This window comes from Panthera uncia, chromosome C2, assembly GCF_023721935.1.
Source record: "Panthera uncia isolate 11264 chromosome C2, Puncia_PCG_1.0, whole genome shotgun sequence".
In the NCBI taxonomy this organism is placed as follows: Eukaryota; Metazoa; Chordata; class Mammalia; order Carnivora; family Felidae; genus Panthera; species Panthera uncia.
Genome location: NC_064810.1, coordinates 71,160,129 through 71,185,194, shown reverse-complemented (window position 1 = coordinate 71,185,194; position 25,066 = coordinate 71,160,129). Strand labels below are relative to the sequence as shown.

At 34.0% G+C, this 25,066-nt stretch overlaps 1 protein-coding gene and 1 non-coding gene across 10 annotated transcripts in view; both read left to right on the top strand.

Annotated features, from left to right (window-relative positions):
* Nucleotides 1–25,066, top strand: part of DLG1 (discs large MAGUK scaffold protein 1) — a 268,993-nt gene that overhangs the window by 229,849 nt on the left and 14,078 nt on the right. For 4 of the 9 annotated variants that reach the window (XM_049628362.1, XM_049628366.1, XM_049628360.1 and 1 more), the window contains 6 exons: nucleotides 274–373; nucleotides 8,387–8,428; nucleotides 11,210–11,260; nucleotides 12,409–12,510; nucleotides 12,751–12,923; nucleotides 24,577–24,686. In XM_049628362.1, the coding sequence (XP_049484319.1) occupies nucleotides 274–373; nucleotides 8,387–8,428; nucleotides 11,210–11,260; nucleotides 12,409–12,510; nucleotides 12,751–12,923; nucleotides 24,577–24,686 (578 nt within the window). Of the gene's footprint in view, nucleotides 1–273; nucleotides 374–1,062; nucleotides 1,097–8,386; nucleotides 8,429–11,209; nucleotides 11,261–12,408; nucleotides 12,511–12,750; nucleotides 12,924–24,576; nucleotides 24,687–25,066 lie in introns of all 9 variants that reach the window. The other 5 variants (XM_049628368.1, XM_049628365.1, XM_049628369.1 and 2 more) reach the window with 2 other exon arrangements.
* LOC125922190 (U6 spliceosomal RNA) lies at nucleotides 21,753–21,853 on the top strand. Its single transcript, XR_007457626.1, has one exon. It is a non-coding gene; the product is annotated as a U6 spliceosomal RNA (small nuclear RNA).

Sequence of the window (25,066 nt, the reverse complement as noted above, 5' to 3'; positions counted from 1 at the left end):
CTCTTCCTTTTTTTATCAAGTAGCACTTATTCAGTATTTTTAGGTATTATTGAATTACACTGTAAATTTTTCAGTATTTTCAGTTATGAAACATTAGAATTAGAGGAGTTAATACAAAATTAAAAATTCACTTTATTTGTGATTAAAGTAAAATTCATATACAAACTGCACACTGTGGTCACAAGAGTCAGCTTCCACAGAGCTGCTAGGCTGGGCCTTTGTACACACAGATAGTAGACATCCCTTTGTTTTGCCCCTCCTTCTCTTCTTCAGCAGTCATTCAATGACAAGCGTAAAAAGAACCTCTTTTCCCGAAAATTCCCCTTCTACAAGAACAAGGACCAGAGTGAGCAGGAAACAAGTGATGCTGACCGTAAGTATGTGGATCCAGTGGTCAACTGAAAATAAATGTAGAGGGACCTACTGCCCTGCAGTTGGTTGTTACCATGGAGACAGTTTCAAGAGCTGCAACAGGTTACTAATTGTCTTAACCAGGGGCAATCTTAACAGACATAAATTAACTTCTATACCAATCTTAACTTTTTCTGGTACCTTAGGAATTCATAATTTAAAGTAAATATTTTTTTTAAGTTACGTGTTTACAATAGAATCATTTGATGTAAGGGTTCTTGGAAGAAACAGTATACTTTAAAGAATATTTTAGAGAAAAACTATGGATACCCGAGAATCTACTTACTGATTTCTAGGTATAACATTGACAGTCTTTGGTAATAGATCTTCTGGAATCGTTCCATTTTATCCTACATCTTCATTATATGTAGACAATCTGAATTTTACTTTTAAAATATCAAGAAATGATTTCAAATTTTGCTTCTCTACCCTAATCAGCCTCTAAGCTAGAACTTCCATTCCTTTAGTAGGTTACATTCAGCTGCTAGCTTATTTCAAACTTTCAGAAATCTACAAAAATGCTCTAAAATATGTGCACCTGTAATGGTCTTGGAACTGTCTCTTATTGTAGCACCAATTTTATGCATTACTGACAACTATTTTCTTTGATTATCTTTTTATTGCTTGCTCTCTGGGAACTACTCTCTACAGGAGATCCCTGACGACATGGGATCAAAAGGCCTGAGTAAGTGATCAAAATACTCCCAAGTTAATTTTTAACCTCCATCTACAGATCTACCTTTTTCAGATACATTTTGAGATTCATGGTAGTGCCTTTCTGGCATGAGGAGGTATATGATTTAGATTGCTTTTAGACTTTTCATGTTAATGTGCTTGGGATTTTTACTTCTATAATACATACTTTTTGTTTTTCTAATGCTCCATTTTTCATATGTCATTTGAAAAACTGCTCATAACTACATTTTCCTTTTGTAATTTTCACAGTGATTACTTCTGCTAGGTTCTTTTTTTTTAATAAAAGACTTTTAAGCTTTTGAAAAGAATACTACCTGCCCTCATTAGAATGTAGAAAATAATCTTCCTTGCAGTTTTATATCCGCCTGGTTTTTCTGTTAAAACAAGTTAAAATCACTTTGTTTCTGTGTTAGAAGAGCATTGCTATAATGTGAGACTATAAAATACAATGGATCTTTATAGAGAAGAATGTGGACCTCAAGTTGAAGTAGCAGTCTATGGGGGGGGGGGGGGGGGGGCTTACAAATGTGTTTTTTGTTTTTTTTTTTTTTTGTTTTTTTTTTTTTGTGAGAGAGAGAGAGATAGAGCATGAGCAGGGGAGGAGCAGAGGGAGAGAGGGAGACACAGAATCTGAAGCAGGCTCCAGGCTCTGAGCTGTCAGCACAGAGCCTGATGTGGGGCTCGAACTCACGAACCGTGAGATCATGACCCAAGCTGAAGTCAGATGCTTAACTGACTGAGCCACCCAGGTGCCCCACATCTGTTTTTAAAGGAGATTGTAAATTATGAAAAGAATTACAAGAAATATTATCCTTTATTTTTCCTTTAACCAAGACGTCGGTGTTTTTGGTTTTTGTTGTGTTGTTCTTATTTAATTTTCTAACTAGTATTTAATTTTCATATAAAACTTAGTAGAGAGTCTGATATATAGGAGTCATTCAGTAAATATCGGAGCCAATGGATGAAACAAGGCATTTTTTAGCAAACAAAATTTTAAATTTAGGTGTTCTCAAATTGATTAAATATGAACGTTTACCAAATATTACTAAGTTATTTTAGGTGACAGTGACTCATAGAGGTAATATTTTGAGCTAAAGTTTCCTAGATAGTTCTTTCAATTTGGATTATTAAGCATTTTGAAGACTTATTTCTTTGTAACTCATTGTTCATTAAGGATATAACCAACATCTTTTAACTTTCTAAGATCTACATTAATAAACATTATATTTCGTAGAAGGTTTTTTCCCTGATTTATGCTAACTTTATACTGCAATCTTAATCTGAAGTGAAAGTACTCAACTTTTATTTCAACCTTAACGATTAAAGGTTTGTATTAGATTGAAGGCAGTATGCTTTATGTGTAATTATTTCTATACAGACACAGTATGTTATTTTTGCATGTGCCTTTGTAGGATTTGTCAAGAGCCACAAATTTACTATCGCTAGTGGCACCCTTTTTAAATCTTTTACCTTTGGAGAATATAATCAGTAAAAATCTTTAAAACTGGAAAGTATTTCCATAGATTGTTAATGCTATAGAATTTGAGAATGATATATTTTAGAGATGGTATGAATCAGCATAAGGATCCACAGATTTTTTAATATCTGTTGAATCATCAGAGACCTGTGGAAAACTCCTTGAAAAGGAACTAAATGAAGAATTTGTTTCCCATATTGAAACTGTTATGATGGATGATAATTACACCTTCACCACATCTTATTTCCATCTCTCATTTTGATGTTTGGGACTTGAGAAGAGAAATAAATGAAAAACAGTAACTGATTATGAGACAATGTCATTTCTAAAAGGGTTTAATTTTCCGGATGGCAACTTAAGATTCCCTTGAATAATAGGTTTTGTGCTTCATTTCACAGAAACTAAAATAATTTATTCATCTGGTAACTTGATGAGCAAATCTAGAAGATTTTATTTGGAAAAAACTGAGGGAGACAGGAAAATACGAGTAAAATTCTAAACCTCAATATGATGGCAGTTACCACATGAAATAGATGACTAGCAGTTAACAAGGTCCCCATTATTACACAACAGAAAATTCTGGGAAAAGCGTGGTTAGGGATGTTATTTGTAGCCTCAGTAATCTGTATTCTAAAGTTCCGAATACAGGAAATAAACTTAAGCAAAATCCTGTGAGGTTTTAGTATGAAGAAATAAATGTGACCTCTATAGGTATTCAGGACTTGTTGGAATAGGACTCATGAAGGGACTGAGAACAAAAAGCATAAATTATTTCAGAGAAACAAACCCATTGAAGAAATGTGGAATAACACTGAATATCAAGAAAGATGTACATCTACATGTAATTTTACATAACCTGTGAAAAATAATGTATTTAATTGAAGAAGAAAAAGAAAAAAGTGATAACCTAGAATACTTTTCATAGACATGAACTTCAAATGATTTTACAAAGAAGACAATCAAATTATTGATTTGCCCTGTTGAGAGTACAGGAAACAATGAGAGAATTTACCTTTCTAATCCTAATTTTGACTAACAGAACTAAGTAGAATATGATGGAAGTCTGAGAGAATGCAAGTAAATCATCATAGCTTGTGAAAAGCTAGAAATAGAAATGTGTGCAGCTTGTATGCTTTAAGAAGGCAACTTTGGAAAAGGTCAGAAAGAAAAAAGTAAGATTCCTTTAACAGATACTAAAAGGAAATAAGTTCAGGAGGGGCTGTATAAGGTGCTCAGAAGTGAAATCATGATGCAGTTTCAGACAAGGTTTGTACCTTTTAAATGAAGGTCAATTTTTATAGCTTTCCATTTTGTAGAACGCCTCAAAAACTCAGGCACATAGGAAAGAGATACGTAATGGGAAGCCTTTCTTCTCATCTCAAAGACTCATTTCAGCAAAGTTGTGCAGAGCTCTTAGATGCCAAAACCAGAATTACTTTTATTTGTGTAAAGAATAAGTGTAAGAATGGGAGTATTGCTTGAGATGGATGATGTGTAGTAGAGCAAAGAGAAAAGACATATATGATACATTCTCAGGAAGAGATGTCTGATTAGAAAGGTGAGACTGGATTTAGAGAGATTTGAAATGGCTGTGGTCATCAAACATCAAAATCAAAATTAAAACTTGAAGAAGAATATATTTATACCATGTATGGCAAAGGGATATCTTTGCACTACACATTTCTGACAGATCACTAAGAAATAGATTCTCTCTTCATTAGGTAACTAAACAAGGGATGTGAGAAGAATGCTAAAACAATAACAAGTGAAATAAGCATCCAAAATGACAGTTTTTACCCATCTTCTTGACAGACATTTCTTTTAAAGAAAAACCCAGTGGTAGAGTTCCGGGGAATGAGTACATTCAATATGTTATAATTATGTGTATTTGAAAAAGCATATCTTTTGACCTACTAATTCCTCTTCAAGGAATTTATCCTAAAGATGTAATCAGAGATGGTAATAAAGGCTTATACATCAGGATCTTTATTTTAATTTTATTCAGAAACTACAGTCAAAAAATTTTTGAAACCATCCTAAAATGTCTTACATTTGGGAAGTGGTTAATGAAGTATGATTGTCTATACTTTGTAATATTGTATAGCCATTGAAAATCATATTAAAACATATGACATGGGGAAATGTTCATAATGTGAATGAAAAAAGTAAAATGTGAAACTACATATATCATCTCAGGTTTTTTTTAATGTTTATGTATTTTTGAGAGAAAGAGATCGCAAGCAAGGAAGGGATGGGGGGGGCGGGGCGGACAGAGGATCCAAAGTAAGCTTCGTGCTGACAGCAGAGATCCCAATGCAGGGCTCAGACTCACTAACCATGAGATCATAACCTGAACTGAAGTCATACACTTAACCAACTGAGCCACTGGGGCACCCCTATTGTCTCAAATTTGTAAATAAACATATATTTAGGGCTATTTGGAATAGTGTTGCTTTGAACAATATTGTAGATGTCTGTTGGTCAACACATATATATCTTTCTGATGGGGAAATACCTGGGAAAGGAATTGGTAGGTCATAGATACATACATCTGTTCAGCTTTGGTAGGTACTGCAAGTAGTTTTCCATAGTGGCTGTACCAATTTTGCCACCCCCAGTAGTGTATGAGTTCTAGTTGCTACATATCTTCTGTGTGTTTGGCATATCTTTTTTTTTCATTTTAGCCATTCTGATGTATGGTAGGGATATCCATTGTGGCTTATTTTGCATTTCCTTGATAAGTAATAAACTTGGACACCTTTTCATATGTTTATTGGATATTTGAGTACCTTTTTGTGATGAAGTTCCTTTAAAAATACAATTTTTAGGGGCACCTGGGTGGCTCAGTCGGTTAAGCATCTGATTCAGCTCAGGTCATAAACTTGCGGCTTGTGCGTCGGGCTCTGTGCTGACAACTCAGAGCCCAGAGCCTGCTTCAGATTCTTTGTCTACCTCTCTTTCTGTTCCTCCCCTACTTGCACTCTGTCTCTCTCTGTCTCTCTGTCTCTCTCTCTCTCTCACTCAAAAATAAATAAAGACTAAAAATATATATATATATATATGCTAGTTTTAGTTATCAGGAAGAAAGCATTTTACCTTTCTAATAAATTCTCAAGCAGTGATGATGGTGCTATTCCACGAGCCATGCTTTGAACAGCAAGATTTTATTGTAGAGTTACATAAAAGGATACTTGAAAGAACTTGAAGAATTTCATTGCCTAACGACTGTTGGTAATCTTAGAGAATTTGAGATGAGTAGGAGAATTCCCCAGAAAAGACAGAAAATAGATACGTAGTAACTTTAACTTTTTGCTATATAACATGTCAAATATATTCAATAATAGAAGAATAGTAAAATTAACCCTGTAAGTATTCATTTACCCAACTTCTATAATTGTCAGACTCATGTTTAATTTTGTTTCTTCTTTACTCCTACTTACTATCTTTCACTCACTCCATTACAGTAACTAATGTTTCTTTCTTTTACGTATTAGAGATTGTAGAGTGTAATACCAATTCTAATATAAATTTAAGATTTTTTTAATGTGTCATTCCTACTCTGGGAATGAATTTAAGGAAATAGGACAAGAGGTAAAAATAATTATTGATGTTGATGGAAAACAGCTTAAAGCAAACTAAAATGTCTAAGTAATAAGTAGTAAGGTAAATTAGGATTTATCAGTTCAATAGAATGTTATACAATTTAAAATGATTGTTTTGAAGTACATGTGGTAACAAGAAAAGAAAATTTTTTTAATATAATTTATTGTCAAATTGGCTAACATACAGCGTGTAAAGTGTGCTCTTGGTTTTGGGGGTAGATTCCCATGGTTCATCGCTTACATACAACACCCAATGCTCATTCCAACAAGTGCCCTACTCAGTGCCCATCACCCATTTTCCCCTCTCCCCTCCCCCCACTCTCTGGTCAACCCTCAGTTTGTTCTCTGTATTTAAGAGTCTCTTACAGTTTGCCTCCCTCCCTCACTGTTTGTAACTATTTTTTCCCCTTCCTTTCTCCCATGGTCTTCTGTTAAGTTTCTCAAGATCCACATATGAGTGAAAACATATGATATCTCTTTCTCTGGCTGACTCATTTCACTCAGCATAACACCTTCCAGTTTGATCCACTTTGCTGCAGATGGCATGATTTCATTCTTTCTCATTGCCAAGTAGTAGTCCACTGTATATATAAACCACATCATCTTTATCCATTCATCAGTTGATGGTCATTTAGGGTCTTTCCATAATTTGGTTATTGTTGAAAGCGCTGCTGTAGACATTGGGGTACATGTGCCCCTGTGAATCAGCAGTCCTGTATCCTTTGAATAAATTTCTAGTAGTGCTCTTGCTGGGTCATAGGGTAGTTCTATGTTTAATTTTTTGAGGAACCTCCACACTGCTTTCCAGAGCAGCTGCACCAGTTTGCATTCCCACCAACAGTGCAAGAGGGTTCCCATTTCTCCACATACTTGCCAGCATCTATCGTTTCCTGAGTTGTTAATTTTAGCCACTCTGACTGGTGTGAGGTGGTATCTCAGTGTGGTTTTGACTTGTATTACAAGAGAAGGAATTTTTAAATATAAACTTTTAAAAAACGTTTTACATATGCTTGTCATATATTATTTGATTTTACTTATAATTTTTAATGTCCTGCTGTATTTAAAATATATATAATAAGAAGGAAGTTATGTCCTTGTACCTGAAACTAACACAACATTGTATGTCAACTGTACTGCAATTATAAAAGGAAGAAAGAAAATTATACCTTGTCTTTGCAGGTTAGAATAACAGACGTAATTTTCAATGTGACAGTAGTTCAAGAACTGTTATCTTATTTTAAGTCTTAAATTCTACCATTCTCTGAACTTTTCAGTAGTGCCTCTTGATTTTACGTGGTATGATACAGCAGATATTTCTCTTCCAGCTCTTTTCTTATCCTTTAAAAATGTTTTCCCGTGCTTCACATAAGAAATTTAGATTTCCCTCTCTCCTGTGGAAAATTTTGTTTTTTAATTTTATAAATAAAATTACTTTTTTTTAATTCATGGGAGATACTTACTGAGAGAACATTCAAAATTACATTTGCATGGGAAGAGTGCCTGGTGTTTACTGAACAATCAAGTTATGAAATGAGGTCACTCTCAAGGAGAGGCCAGGCAATTTGCGAGTAGGTGTATTTGCTTTATCTTTTGATTGCAAAGCAGCCGTTGTCAGTTTTATCAAAACCGCATTTCTCAGAAACACTAGTCTATTTTAAAATACAAGCCTACTTTCTAGAATTCCCTTCCATTTGACTTTTTTTTGAGGCATCTGAATCTATGACATCTAAAATGCTTTATATGATCTCAAAAACATGGATTTTCATTTCTCTACAGGAACAAGAAAGAAGCTGAACTAAAAGCAAGATCATTTCTTTTTTAAGACATTCCTTCATTAAAATGGCCATCTGTTTGGTCAAATACAACTTTTCTCTTTTTGGGTTCTGTGTCTACATTTGGACTAGGATCACTTTGCCCTCTTTGTCATATTCTACTTGATATTTGTCATAGATTTTGTTTGTAATCTGTGTTGTACAAAAATGGAGCATTTTCCTTAATTACAGGTTTTTTTTTCCTTCCTAATTCATACTTATTTGAAAAAAACAAAATTTTCAAGGAAAATCAAAAATGACTTTTAAAAATGGAGTATGTGATTTATATCGCAATATTTTGTAATGTCATCTTGTGTTTATCTTGATAATTTGCTTTTTTTAAACTCATGACACTTTTCTTTATTTTTTCCATTGTCCTGCAATTTCAGAGCATATAACTTCTAATGCCAGCGATAGTGAAAGTAGTTACCGTAAGTGTTTTAAGTTACTTGTTCTTTTGTAATCACAAGTAATACATACCCTTTGGGAGTTTTTGCCTTAGTGATGTGTTCTAAAAACAAAATCAGATGCGTAATACTTTAAAATCAGGGAGAGCCAAGTAAAAGTCTGTACTTCAGAAATAAAGTCCTATATGTACAACAGATAATTTCCAAAAATTTATAAAATTCTAAAATCCTTTTTACAAACAGTACTATTTGTATGCACAGTACACTTATATGTATGTATCTTTTACAAGAAAAAAATCTGGTTAAATGAGGGATAAACTTGTATTTTGCCATTTTCTTTAGTAATTTTGTTTTTAATATGAGCATTAAAATGTTTTTAAGTAATGCTAAATTTTTGTTAGCTTTATGTCCTTTTTTATTCTTTGTCACCAGTTCTGGGTTAACTGTTCTGGGTTAAGTTATTATTTATTACCAGCATCTGGTGAACATACACGATGAAGGAAAATTTTTCAACAGTTGCTCAAACAATAATACTGATTTCTTTCTGGTGTACTGTGTTACATTCTTGGTATCATATTGCTAAGTGAACTATGCAAGCATGTGAAGTTTTTTTTAACAGATTTGGGCATGGGAGTAACAGGGGGAGTGCATGAATTTATCAGTTGTGGTACCGTAAAAATTAAAATTGCTTTTCTAACTTTTTTTTTTTTACTGCTGTCTAATGTGAAAGTAATCTTGATTACAGATGAGTATGGCTGCTCAAAAGGTCCATCCTGTTAATATCAGTCTCTGATATTTTTTCATGTTGACAATATATACTTTTAACCCTCATTCATTTCATTGGTTGTTATTTTTTGCATAATAGTTACATAACAATTTTCTTTTTTTTGGTATGGGAATGTGATTTCTTATTAGTGTTTTATTAATGTGTAATCAGAACTCACCATAGAGCAGTTGAGTAGCTTTCTAGTCTAAAAAGAGGTAATGAAAGTATATACTGTCTGTCTCACCATTTGCATGAATTGTTAGGTGTGGAATATTCAAATTGCATGTTTTTGCTAATATATAAACCATGTTTTACAGTACTTTAAAAAGCAGCTTGTAAGTATGTATTTTATACATTATGATAATAAATAAAACAGTGAAATACACTTTTAAAGCAGTGAAATATACTTTTAAAGCCAGTATATGAATTTAAAAGCTCTACAGCTGCATACATGTAATATAAACCAGTGACAAATTTAATGAAAAGGTTGCTATAGAATCTTGATAATCAAGGGGAATATCCTCAAATATATTATACAACATTGATTGTTTTTATTGAACTGCTTGAAGTAACAGTCCTTCCTAGTTTGTTTTCTATACGTGTGTGTGTGTGTGTGTGTGTGTGTGTGTGTGTGTGTGTGTGTGTGTATGTGTGCTAAGAATCCCAGGAATTTTTAACTCTCTCTTTAGTTCATTTTGCTGAGTGAAGATATAATTTGTAGACTTTTTTTTATTGAGGATATTCTTAAGCTCTAAGCCTTTAATCTTAAAGGACTTAACTTCTGAATTCAAATCAAAGCAAAATATATTTTCTGTCTATGTGATTCATAGTTAGAAGGGAAGGATTTAGTTTTAGTTAAAGCTTTTTTTTTAATTGGCTTTATTAAGCAATTCATGAATTGAGCAGCATCCCATCTAGTAGTAGAAGGGAGTACCCTTATCTAAAGCTTTTTTAAACTCATTTTTTTGTTTTAATATTGTTTTTCCTTTTTTTTTTTTTTTTTTTTTTTTTTAATTATAGCATGGGAGAGGGGCAGGGAGACAAAGGGAGGGCATCTTAAGCATCTCCACACAGAGCGTGGAGCCAGACATGGAGCTTGATCCCACAACCCCAGGATTATGACCTGATCCAAAATCAAGAGTTGGGACACTCAACCAGCTGAGCCACACAGGCACCGCTAAACTCACTTTAAATGTTATATATATATTATTTTTTCACTTTTTTAATGTTTATTTCTGAGAGAGAGAGAGAGAGAGAGAGAGACACACAAGCATGAGTGGGGGAGGGGCAGAAAGAAGGAGGCACAGAATCAGAAGCAGGCTCCAGGCTTCGAGCTTTCAGCACAGAGCCTGACGCAGGGCTCGAACCCAAAAACCACAAGATTATGACCTGAGCCAAAGTCAGATGCTTAACTGACTGAGCCACCCAGGTGCCCCATAAATGTTATATTTTTAATTGAATAAATGAATTATTAGAACAATTAGTGAATTTTTTTTTACCAGTAAAATACTGACTATAGTTTTACCTTTATATTAAATTTTTTATTATAATCATAATTATAAAAAAATAAATATATCCTGTTAAATATTGTATCTGGTGGGACCAAAAGAACAACATATTCTTAATAGCAGTAAATTGCATAAATATGCATATATGTAGAACTGTTCTTTAAAAAGTTAATCTTTAAGAGACTTAATAGTTCTCAGCTTCTGAATAAAAATTAATATCACATGCTTGACATCACAAATAAGATTTTAAATAGATCTAATGATAGTTTAAAACACAGAATAACAGAAAAGTAGTTGTTAAATAGCACATTTATACTTTGTTTTTACATTTATCAAACTTATGACTTTATAACTTGCCACTTTTTTTTTTTTTTTTTTTTTTTTACTAAATCTTGCCGGAAATAATTCACAAAGTACATCTTTGCTGTTTTCTCAGGAAAGTGCCAGTAATTTATATGTTATGTATGACGAATTAAATTAGCATTAGTTATCTTAATAGATTTTCTCATCTGTATTTCAACTTTCTAATAGGTGGTCAAGAAGAATATGTCTTATCTTATGAGCCAGTGAATCAACAAGAAGGTTTGTGAAGTCTGTTGATTTATAATCTAATAGAAAAATATACTTCTTACTTTAGAAAATAGGCTAACTTACACCTCAAAATAATGTTTATTAGAATTTTGCTATATTTTTTCTATAAATATAGAAATTTGCTATATGTATCTTGTGAAGTGTGGTTTAGTTTACAGTGTTAGAATTTAGTCATTTTGTATTAGCTGTTTTATATTGCTATTTTATTTTCTTTTTATTTATTTATTTTTTATTATTTTTTTTTTAATTTTTTTTTTTAACGTTTATTTATTTTTGAGACAGAGAGAGACAGAGCATGAACGGGGGAGGAGCAGAGAGAGAGGGAGACACAGAATCGGAAGCAGGCTCCAGGCTCTGGGCCATCAGCCCAGAGCCCGATGTGGGGCTCGAACTCACGGACCGTGAGATCGTGACCTAAGTTGAAGTCGGATGCTTAACCGACTGAGCCACCCAGGCGCCCCGCTATTTTATTTTCTAAGCAGCTTCTTTCCAGTGTTTATGATAGGGTCACTGTCCTTCAGTGACCCTTGTTCAAAATTTTGTAAACATCTTTGATCTTTCTCTGTTTTCATCTCCCTTGTCCAGTCAGTTTCTAGGTCCTATTTATCCTTCTCTCATTATCTTCCTTATTTATAACCTTCTTTTCATCCCTCCTACCATAATTCTGATCCTATCAATCTCCCTGCTTTTAGCATAATCCTTTACAATCCAGTGTAAGGTATCATCCACTTCTATTAAATCATCTTTCTAGATCACTCCTGTAATTATATCACTTCTTACACCCAGTTTCTTTTTTGCCCTTCTTTGATCTGCTTCCTAACAATTCCTACTTCAGAAAGGATCAGTAAACACTAAACTGGTGTTTTCTCATTTGTAATGAGATGATACTAGCATTGTAGAGAAACACTATCTGCTAAATTCTGAATTTAACTTGGTTGAATTGCCAAGTTTATGACTTCTAATGGGAGATTAACTTAAGTTTAAGATCTGAAAAGTGTATAAACTAGCAAGTTAAGCATCATTGATGGAGAAAGAAAAAAATATTCTTTATAACATTTAAAGATATTTTTATTCTCTGGTGAAATACATTGATGTTTGTTGAGTGTTTATTCCTTTTAACATGCAGTTTATCTTTACAGTTAATTATACTCGACCAGTGATCATATTGGGACCTATGAAAGACAGGATAAATGATGACTTGATCTCTGAATTTCCTGACAAATTTGGATCATGTGTTCCTCGTAAGTAAGCCACATAAATATTCTTAATTATTGTTCTTAACATTTTGTCACCATGTGTCGTAAAAGCAAACATTACCGTTTTTAATGGTTTATACTAAGTTATCAGTTATTCCTCCATATTGTCCCTTTTTAAGTTTCAATTAATCGCTGTTGTGTTAAACTTAACAAAACATTATTTAAGAGAAAATGGATTTGTTATGTTTGTTAATACTAAACACTTCAAGTTATTTTCTTTTAAAGATACAACTAGACCAAAACGAGACTATGAGGTAGATGGAAGAGATTATCATTTTGTGACTTCAAGAGAGCAGATGGAAAAAGATATCCAGGAGCATAAATTTATTGAAGCTGGCCAGTATAATAACCATCTGTATGGAACAAGTGTCCAGTCTGTGCGGGAAGTAGCAGAAAAGGTAAGCACCATGGGCACCTGGCTGGCTCAGTCGGTAAAGCAGGTGACTCTTGATCTCAGGGTTATAAGTTCAAGCCCTATGTTAGATGTAGAGATTACTTAAAAATAAAAACTTAAAAAAAAACGTACCAGAGCAATTCGAGAATATAGTTTCTAATCAGATGTGCCTTTGACAGTATAAAAGAATGATGGGATAGAAACTTCTAATTCATATTTTTGAAAAAGTATAGGCTAAATATTGTAGCATTGATCATTTTAATATTATGAATTCAACTAAATACTTAATTTTAGATGACTTAGAAAAATACATAAAGTAGGTAAGGAAGATCAACAAAGAAAATGAGGACAGAAATGGTAACATGAATCTAAGAAGGGAGGTTGTTCTTATAAGGTCCTATACATTTGCTATACATAGACCTTGTATTTGGCAATAGCTTTCCAAATGTCTAGCATAATTAAAGAACTAAGACTAGCAATGTTCATTAATAACAATGAACCAGATGTTTAAGTATAGTTGTTCTTGTACTAAGACGAAATAAAAATTTCTCCCGAATAGTCATATTTAATTAACAACAGTGTAAAAAATGCTCAGCTGCTCTGTAACAGCAACAGATTTTCTGAAAGCATCCTTCAGATGATGATGTAGTCTGATGATATATTAACATTGAGTTAAAGCAGTTTTATGGTAAAGCCAAAACAGTGTATTCCAGACAAACTGCTATGCTCAAATTACTATTTGGACCTAGAAAGTAAACATCAATAAATTATTTTATACCTTTAAAATTAGTGGTTTAAGACTCGGTAATGGAATACCTGTAAAACATAAAGCAGTAATTCAGCATCTCAGTTTTCCATCTGTAAATACTACTCTTTTTTATAAGAGGCTTGGTTAACTCTGATTAGTTTTTAAAATTTTTTAAATGGAAATGTCCAGTGATGCCAAGAATTTGGGAAAATAGAAATCTTAGATATTTTTAGTGGGTTATAAATTAATAGAACTTCTTTTGAGAAGAGTTTGGCAATACCTAAATAAATGCTTGTACCCTGTGACTCAAAAATATACTTCTTGGTATCTAAGTAGAAATTTACTTATGATGATTATGTATAAGAATGTTCATAGCTCTTTATAATAGTGAAAAATTGGAATCAACAAAGGGAAATGGTGAGGTGCCTGGGTGGCTCACTAGGTTAAGCGTCTGACTTTGACTCAGGTCATGATCTCACAGTCTGTGAGTTTAAGCTCCGTGTTGGGCTTTGTGCTGACAGCTCAGAGCCTGAAGCCTACTTCAGATTCTGTGTCTCCCCCTCTCTCTGCCCCTCCCTGCTTGCTCTCGCTCTCTCTCTCAAAAATAAATAAGCATAAAAAATTTTTTTAATAATTAAAAAAAAGGAAAATGGATAGTTAACTTATTTATGCAGTGGGATACAACAGCTAGAGTGAATAAACTAGAATATTCACTAGTGAGGTGTAACTACATTAATAAATCTCAAAATATAATGATGACTGTGAAGTTGCAAAGAAGACATACAGTATGATACTATCTACATAAATTTTAAAATAACATGAAACAGCCTGTATGGTTTTTGGATACATACTTAGTAAACATAAAAACATGGATGGGAATCATACACACGTATTTCAGGAATATACATAAGCCACTATTCACTGGTTTTCCTTTGGGAGGAAAGGGAAGAAAATTATAGCTTTAGCTTTATTCATGATGTTATATTTCTTCTAAATTCTTTAAAAATGTAAAAAACCACATCCTCACCCTAACTGAAAGATAATGTCCAAACTTCAAATTACTGACAAATGGAAAAGTAAGCACCAAGTCACAGCAAGCTATTTCTTGTGCAAGCCATGGTAGAGAAGAAAATATTAGAAAGTTCCGTAAAGTAAGAATATTACAAGTTATGCTCTGATCACAATGCAGTAAAGCTATAAATGATGAGAAAATCAAAAACAGTAAGGCCCACCCAACTAGAAATTTTAAAACTACCTGTTAACTATTACATGAAAGAGAAAATACAAAATGAAATTATAAGTTTTCTTAATAACGAAAACAGTACATATCAGAATCCATGGGATACATTTAAAAGTGATCACAAGAAAATTCACAGCCTTAAAAACTTTTCCAAACAAAAATAAATAAGAATAAGTAAATAAATAAGAATAAGTAAAAGACTAGAAAGAGAGAAAGGGAGGGCATAGTAAAAATAAAAACAAAAATTATATGATAGGCAGAAGGAAGGAAATAATAAAAATCATAGAGGAAAACAGAAAAAGAAAACAAAAAGCAATAATCGATGAAACCCAATCGATGAAACCCAAAATTGGTTCTTTGAGAAGATCAGAGTCATTAATAAATGTTTAATCTGATCAGAAAAAGAGAAAAGACAAATTATCAATATCAGAAATGGGAGAGATCAAGGGATACAGGAGTACTGATGCATAGGGGCACTTGTACCCCAATGTTTATAGCAGCACTCTCAGCAATAGCCAAGATATGGAAAGAGCCTAAATGTCCATCAACTGATGAATGGATAAAGAAATTGTGGTTTATATACACAATGGAGTACTACATGGCAATGAGAAAGAATGAAATATGGCCCTTTGTAGCAACGTGGATGGAACCGGAGAGTGTGATGCTAAGTGAAATAAGCCATACAGAGAAAGACAGATACCATATGGTTTCACTCTTATGTGGATCCTGAGAAACTTAACAGAAACCCATGGGGGAGGGGAAGGAAACAAAAAAAGAGAGAGGTTAAAGTGAGAGAGAGCCAAAGCATAAGAGACTCTTAAAGACTGAGAACAAACTGAGGGTTGATGCGGCGTGGGAGGGAGGGGAGGGTAGGTGATGGGTATTGAAGAGGGCATCTTTTGGGATGAGCACTGGGTGTTGTATGGAAACCAGTTTGACAATAAATTTCATATATTAAAAAAATTTTAAAAATAAAACCATCTCACAAAATTAAAACTAAACTAAAAACACTATATTATACTATCTTGCTTAAAGAATAATAATAATAAACACTGGTGTATAAAAGAAAAAAACAGAAATGGGAGAGATGACAATTTATAAATATTAAAAGGAAAATCAAAGAATATTAGGAACAACTTTATACCACTCAGTTCAACAGTTTAGTTGAAATGGATAAATTCAGGGATGCCTGGGTGGCTCAGTCGGTTGAGCGACGAACTTCAGCTCAGGTCATGATCTCACAGTTTGTGAGTTGGAGCCCCGTATCAGGCTGTGTGCTGACAACTCAGAGCCTGGAGGCTGCTTCTGATTCTGTGTCTCCCTCTCTCTCTGCCCCTCCCCCACTGATGCTGTGTCTCTCTCTGTCTCAGAAATAAATAAACATTAAAAAATTAAAAAAAAAAAAAAGAAATGGATAAATTCCTTGAAAGAAATAAACTACTTAAGCTTACTTAAGAAATATATCATTTGAATAGTCATATATGCTCTAAAGAGATTGATTTACATTTGAAAGTCACACACACAAAAATCTCCAGTTCCATGTGGCTTCACTAATAAATTCTACCAAACATTTAAGGAAGAATTCATACCCATTTTTACCATAAAATTTAAAAAGAGGGAGTACTGTCCAATTCGTTCTGTGAGTCCAACATTACCTAAATTTCTAAATCTGAAAACACATTACAAAAAAACTACAGACCAATATTTCTTAGGAACATATCTACAGAAATGCTAAGCAAAATTTTAGCAAGTTGAATCTTAATATATAAAAAGGATAATATGCCACTGCCAAGTAGGATTTATGCAGTGAATAGAAGGTAAATACTAGAAAATCAGTTAGTGTAACTCACCATATTAAAAAGGAACTTATGGTTCCTTTTTTTCCTAAAAAAGGAAAATCATAAAATTATCTCCAGAGTTAAAGAAAAGCATTTGACAAAATCCAACACCCATCAGAAACATGTCAAGGATATCTATTTTTACCACTTGTTTTCAGCATTATGCTAGAAGTCCTAGCCTGTGCAATAAGTCAAAAGAAGAAATAAAAGTTGTTCAGTTTGGAGAGGAAGAAGTAAAATTGTGTTCATTTGCAGATGACATGATTGTCTATGTAAAAAGTCTGATAGAATCTACCCCCAAAAAACTACTAGAATTAGTAAATTTAGCAACAGGGATGCCTGGGTGGCTCAGTCAGTTAAGTGTGCAACCCTTGATTTAAGCTCAGGTCATGATCTCACAGTTCGTGGGTTCAAGCCCCATGTCATGCGCTGCCCTGACTGCTAGGAGCCTGCTTAAGATTCTCTCTCTCTCTCTCTCTCTCTCTCTCTCTCTCTCTCTCTCTGCCCCTCCCCTGCTCACACATGCATGCCCACTCTCTCTCTCAAAAATAAACATTTTTAAAAAATAAGTTGAGCAAGAATGAAGGGTACAGTATCATTCATTATACAAATCCTATGTACTTAAACCACACGTAAGTTGAAATTGTGAAAAACACTACTTATAGTAGTCTCGAAAAATATTAAATACTTAGAAATAAATCTGACACAAGATTTATAGATCAGTACACTAAGAACCACAAAGCATTGCTGAGAGAATTAAAGACCTAAATAAGTGGAGAAATACACTATGTTCATGGTTTCTAAGACTTCATATTATGTAGATGTCAGTTACCTCTAAATTGAGCTTGTAGACTCAGTACAACTCCAATCAAAATCTGAGTAGGGGCATCTGGATGGCTCAGTTGGTTAAGCCTCCGACTTCAGCTCCGATCATGATTTGTGGGTGGTTGGTTCAAGGCCCCACATCAGGCTCTGTGCTGACAGCTAAGAGCCTGGAGCCTGCTTCAGATTCATATTCATATTCATATTCATTCTCTCTCTCTCTCTCTCTCTCTCTCTCTCTCTCTCTGTCAAAAATAAATAAACATTAAAAACATTTTAATAAAAAAATTCTAAGCAGACCTTTTTGTAGAAAATAACATGCTAATTGTAAAGCTTATAGGAAATGCAAAAATCTAGAATAGCCAAAACAACTTCGAAAAAAATCCGAGATGAAGGACTCACACTGCGTGTTTTGAGACTTATAAAAATACAGTAATCAAGATACTGTGGTAGTGGCATGAAGACATACAAGTGGATCAGGACATAGTAGAGAATTCTTAAATGGACCCATATATATATGGGCAACTGTGGACAAAAGTACAACAGCAGATCAGTGGAGAAAGGGATTGTCTTTTCAACAAATGGTGCTGGAGCAATTGACTAGCCATGCCTCATATCATATACAAAAATTAACTAAAAATAGATTATAAATGTAAACCCTAAAAATATAAACCTTGTTGAAGAAAACATTGGAGAAGAATCTTAATGACTGGTTTGGGCAAAGGTTTCTAAGATAGTATAGCAAAAACACAATCCATAAAAGAAAATAATGACAAATTGGATTTCATCAAAATTAAAACTTCTGCTCCTAAAAAACACTGTTAAAGGAATAAAAAGACAAGTCATATAGTAGGAGAAAATACTTTCAAATCATACATATATTTTCATCTCATGAAAGACTTTTATCCAGAACATGTAAAGAACTCTTACAATAATAATAAAGACAACCCAATTTAAAAATGGGCAAACTATTGGGGCACCTTGGTGGCTCAGTCAGTTGAGAATCAGATTCTCAATTTCAGCTCAGGTCATGATCTCACAGTTGGTAGGGTCAAGCTTCATGTCAGGCTCTGTGCTGATAAGGCCCGAGCCTCCTTGGGATTCTGTCTCTTCTTCTCCCTGCCCCTTCCCTGTTGTCTGTCTGTCTGTCTGTCTCTCTCTCTCTCTCTCTCTCTCTCTCTCCCCCCCCCCCTTTCTGTCTCCCCACCCTCTCCCTCTCCCCCCCTCTCCCCTTTTCCCCTGTTCCCTCTTTCCCCTTCCCCCCCTCGAATTTTAAAAAAGTTTTCTTTTTTTTATGTTATTTATTTATTTTTATTAAGTTTTTTATTTTAATTCCAGTATTGATAACATACAGTGTTATATTAGCTTCAGGGGTACAATATGGTAATTCAACAATTCCATACATTACTCCATGCTCATCGTGGTAAGTGTGCTCTTTAATCCCCTCACCTATTTCACCCACCCACATACCCACCTCCCCTCTGGTAACCATTGATACAAAGGTAGAGTTTTGAGTTGGTTTTACTCTTGTGCACATGTTGACCCCACCACACCCCACACACCCCACCACAGGCTGTTACCATCACCTTGTACACCAATTCTAAAGCCCATCTGAGTTCCCCAGAGTGAGACCGAGGGTAACACAGGGCTTAGAGTGGGCTCAGAATATTCCACCCCAAAATACGCCAGTTTGATATATTGACTATTTTGAGCTAAAGGCACTTGAAAAACAACAGGTGTAAGAAAGGCACAATGATTTCCCCTTTTCCTCCTGAAAACAGGAGATAAAACTCCCATATGTAACAGACCCTCCCCTGCATCTGGAGGAAAAGAACATTCTCATCACCACAGACAGGGAGTCAAGGCCAAGTTGAATTTTTACAAACAAATTTAACCAAAGTAACCCCTATCTTCCTTTAGTCTCCTCATACATTTTAGTTACTTTTTCATAATTACTACTCTTTGTTCAATCTAGTATATAAAAAAATTTTCTAATGGGCAAAGTATTTAAAAAGACATTTCTCTAAAGAAGATATACAAATGGCCAATAAAAACATGAAAAGACATCCATCATAATCAGTCATTAGGGAAATGCAAATTGAAACCATAATTAGGTGCCACTACACACCCATCAAAATTACCAAGCTTTGACAGAGCTATAGAGCAATCGGAACTCTCATAGACTTTGCTGGGTGAGAAAATAAAATGATACAACCACTTTGAAAAAGAGTTTAAACATACACCTACCGTATGATCCACTTCTGGAGAAAAGAGAACATACGTCCATACAACGATAATCTCTAATAACAGCAGACCAGTGGTTCTCACGAATTGAGATCATGACCTGAGCTGAGATCAAGAATGGGACACTTAACTGACTGAGCCCATGCTCACCCATGCACCCCTACTATATCCTTCCTGAATTGTCAACTCACATATATTCTTTTTTACAATAAAAGTAATTAATAAAAAAATTTTTTAAGAATTTAAGGTAGAAAATAGAAAAGTAGAAAATCTAGAAAAAGTTAACACAATAGACAAGCCATGAGTTGACCTGAATTTTTTAAGAAGAAAAATAACAAGTAATAGAAACAGGAAATGACAAGGGAATATACCATTGAAATAAGAGGAAATCACAAGACTACTTTCTATATCTGTATATAAATAATATTTTTTAAGTTTGTTTATTTTGAGAGACAGAGAAAGCACAAGTGGTGGAGGGGCAGAGACAGAGAGGGAGAGAGAGAAAATCCCAAGTAGGTTCTGCACTGCCAGCACAGAGCCTGATGTGGGGATCAAACTCATGAAACCATGAGATAATGACCTGAGCCAAAACCAAGAGTTGGACCAACTGAGCCATGCAGGTGTCTGTATATAAATAAATTTCAAACTTGGTTGCAGGGCGCCTCGGTGGCTCAGTTGGTTAAGCGTCCGACTCTTGATTTCAGCTCAGGTCATGATCTCACAGTTCATGAGTTCAAGCCCCGCATCAGGCTCTGTGCTGACAGTGAAGAACCTGCTTGAGATTCTGTGTCCCTCTTTCTCTGCCCCTCCCCTGATCAGTCTCTATTTCTCTCTCTGTCAAAATAAAGAAACATGAGGGGGAAAAAACTTGGTTGCAATGGAAATTTTTTTAGAAAACTATGGTATACCAAAATTGACCTGTCAGAAATGGAAAGCTTTCTTTAGAAGAAATAGAGCACATTATCAAGGAACTACCCCACCCACAAAGAGTACCAGGCACAGATGGCTTCACAGGAGAATTCTATCTAATCCCAAAGGTTAGACTGTTCTAGAGCTCTACAAACTGTTCAAGAGCATTCTTTTTATGAAGCAAGTATAATATTGATATCTAAGCCAGCTAGAGACAGAAAAAAATCATAGACCAATATCACAAATACTAATGCAAAAACATTAAATATTTTAGGAAACAGAATCCCATAGCACGTTGCAAAACTAATACACCATAACCAAATGGGATTAAAGAAATTTAAGGTCAGCTCAAAGTTAGGAAATTCATCAATATAATCTACCACAGATCTAAAGAGAAAAATCAAAAATTTCCAGATGCCTAAAAATCTTTTGGTAGAATTCAGTACCTTACCAGGGGGAAGAAAAACTTAAAAATACAGAGATTGGTGTTACTTTTAAAAAGGAAAAGGAGATGGGGCACTTGGCTGACTCAGTCAAAAGAGCATGTGACTCTTGATTTCCAGGTCATGAGTTCAACTTCCACGTGGGGTGTAGAGATAAATAAATTTTTAAAAGCTGTAAAAAAAGAGAGATTTAGATGGATGAATGGATGGATACATATTCTTACTTTTAAATATTTAATGGGAAAAATACAAGGCAAAATACGAGGAAATTCCATTATGTTGAAGAAAAAAGCAAGGATGTCTATTATCTCCACTACTATTCAACGTTGTACCCAAGGTATTCATTGTACTTGAGGCATTAGTCAATGCTGTTAGACCAGAGAAATCAATTAGAGGCATAGAACTGGGGGGAAAGTAAAACTAGCTAGATTTTCAGATAGTAGTATACCTGGGAAACCATACAAAATCTATCATAAAATTTATTTTGTAAAATAAATTATAAAGTATTATAAAATTAAAGACAATTATAAAATGAAAGTCACTTAAAAAAAACTAGAGTAAGGTTATCCGTATATAAAATTAAGATGTGGTGCTCACTTTGGCTGCACATATACTAAAATTAGAAGTATACAGAGAAGATTAGCATGGCTCCTGCTCAAGGATATCACACAAAGAATAATATGGATATGTCAAAAAGACACAGAAGCCAGCCTGTGGAGCCCCCAAGTGGCCAAAATGTTTAAATGGTTATAACTAACTATAACATAAAGAATAAAATAAGTGGGAATCCAAGCTGGTGCAGCCACTCTGGAAAACAGTATGGAGGTTCCTCAAAAAACTAAAAAGAGAGCTACCCTGCGACCCAGCAATTGCACTACTAGGCATTTATCCAAGAGATACAGATGTGCTGTTTCGAAGGGACACATGCACCCCCATGTTTATAGCAGCACTATCAACAATAGCCAAAGTATGGAAAGAGCCCAAATGTCCATCAATGAATGAATGGATAAAGAAGATGTACTATATATGTGTGTGTGTGTGTGCGTGTGTGTGTGCGCGTGTGTGTGTGCGCGTGTGCGCGCACGCAATGGAGTATTACTTGGCAATCAAAAAGAATGAAATCTTGCCATTTGCAACTACGTGGATGGAACTGGAGGGTATTATGCTAAGTCAAATTAGTCAGTCAGAGACAAAAATCATATGACTTCACTCATATGAGGACTTTAAGAGACAAAACAGATGAACATAAGGGAAGGGAAACAAAAATAATATAAAAACAGGGAGGGGAACAAGACGGAGGAGACTAATAAATATGGAGAACAAACTGAGGGTTATGGGAGGGGTTGTGGGGGGGGCGTGGGCTAAATGAGTAACGGGCACTAAGGAATCTACTCCTGAAATCATTGTTGCACTATATGCTAATTTGGATGTAAATTTAAAAAAATAAAAAATAAAACAAGTTAAAATAAAAAAGAATAAGGATCCAAGAATCCATAATGGTACCAATAAGTACATGAATAAATAAATAAACTGATAGAAGGGAAAGCTTTGCCTTAACATTAGAATATCTAATTAAGATAGGAAGAATGATGATATTGGGAGATCTCCCTGGACAACCACCATGGTAATAATTGTTCATAATAATAGTTCAAACAAGAACTATCAGTGTTTGCTAAAATTAGTGAGTGAATTAATATCTTATGAGAAACAGGGTATTTACATCTCAACAAATCCTCCCCCAAAATACTTACCAGTTACAAAGGAAAAAAATTGTAATTTTATAATGAACGTGGCAGATAAAACCTTAAACAAGTGATCAAAATTAACATCACTAGCATAGTAATGGGACAAATAGATATTATATGCCTCTTGATATGATGAATTGAGAAGGATACAGCATCACTTCTGTGGTATTCCTGCCAAAATGTGTAGCATGGGAAATATCAGGTACACCAGGGTTGAGGCATATTCTTTGAAAAAAGAAAATAATCTGTACTCTTCAAAAATATCAAGATCGTGGAAGACAAAGACTGAAGAACTATGCCAGATTGACAGACTAAAGAGACATTACAACCAAATGCAATGTATGATCTTGGATTGGATCCTGAACCAGGAACTTTTTTTTCTTTTGTACTAAAGGACATTAGATGGCCAACTGAAATTGTACTGTGATTATATAAGAGATGTCATTGTTTTTAGGAAATAGGGGGTGAAGTATTATGTCTGCAATTTACTCTCAAATTGTTTTGTATGTATATAGAGAGGAATAAAATAAAGCAAACATGATAGAATGTTAATGTTTCAGCATAGCATTTTTTTAATTCCTGAGCAATCACATAAAATATTAATGTCTAATAAAAATAGATAGTGGGTACATATGTGTGTATTATTTTCTTTTTTTTTTAATTTTTTTTTTTTTTGAGTATTTTTTAAGAGAGAGCACGCATGCAGGCAGTAGAGGGGCAGAGAGAAGGGGAGAGAGACAGAATCCCAAGCAGGCTCCACACTATCAGCACAGTCCAATGTGCGGCTCAAACTCACAAACCGTGAAATCATAACTTGAGCTGAAGTCAAAAGTCAGACGCTTAATCAACTAAGCCACCCAGGTTCCCTGTGTCTATTATTTTCTATATGTTTGAAGTCTTATACAGTATTAAATTTTTTATTTTAAATATTCCTACTAAATTGAAATTGTTTATTGAAGTACACTTAAGCCCTTAGATTATAAAATGCATGATAAGGCAGTATGTAATTTAAAATACAATAAAATCTATTTGATAAGTTATGATTACTACCCTATTTAACATGAACACACTCATCTTTATTAAAAATCCAAATGGCCTTTGTAAGTGAATTTAAGCATTTTCAGAAAAGTGTCTTAAATCCAGAAGTGGGGTCCCCAATTGCCAGTTTGTGTTAAAGTCCCCAATAAAATGAGAAATAAATTAGTGGTATATAAGGTTTTATAAATTTCAATTTATTCAGTTTTAAAGATTCTTCTTCATTTTAGGTATTTTCCCTCTTGTTGATTATGTATTGTTTTATGAAATGGTGGTTGTAGTAAGGTAATTTATTAGGTGTTTAGGGTGTTTTATTTTTCTTGGTAAAATAAGTTAGGAACCCCATATTGGTTGCCATTTGGAGACCAATCTATGAAAGCTAGGAGTAAGGGAACTGTATTTTCATTCCTTTTTAAATGTAATATTTGAAAATGGAAAATTAATTATTCATAGTCATCATTCATTGTCTTCATTTCCCCTCTGAAATTTGCTAACAGAAATGACAAGTTTGCTTAAAGTGAACAGGATCCAAACATACCATAATCCATATTTTGTACCTGTAGGAAATGTACCTTTGAAATGATTGAAAATACTTAGTTCACTTGTTTTTCTTCTTTATTTCCTCTATTTTAGGGCAAACATTGTATCCTCGATGTCTCTGGAAATGCCATAAAGAGATTACAGATTGCACAACTTTACCCAATCTCCATTTTTATTAAACCCAAATCCATGGAAAATATCATGTAAGTGTAAATGCCTCAGGCACGAGTCTCTAAGTACAAATCCAGTCTGTTACTTATTATATTGGGTAATTTACTTATCTTCCCTGTGTCTCCGTTCCCTTATCTGTAAGATGGAAATAGTAGTATATACCCTCCTCATATGGTTATTGTGAGGATTAAATAAGCGTTCTGTAACATACCTATCATCATCATCAACATTAATATACTAAAGTATAAGGTAATATGTATTAGAATTTTAAGTCTGAATGGTCACCTGTGGCTAATAAGTACTGAATGGGGCAGTGTAGTTCTGGGTAACCACTAAAAAGATAAAATAATGTATACCTATTTATAATAGAGGGCAGAAATCAAATGTAAATAAAACTAAAAGAAGATAGGAA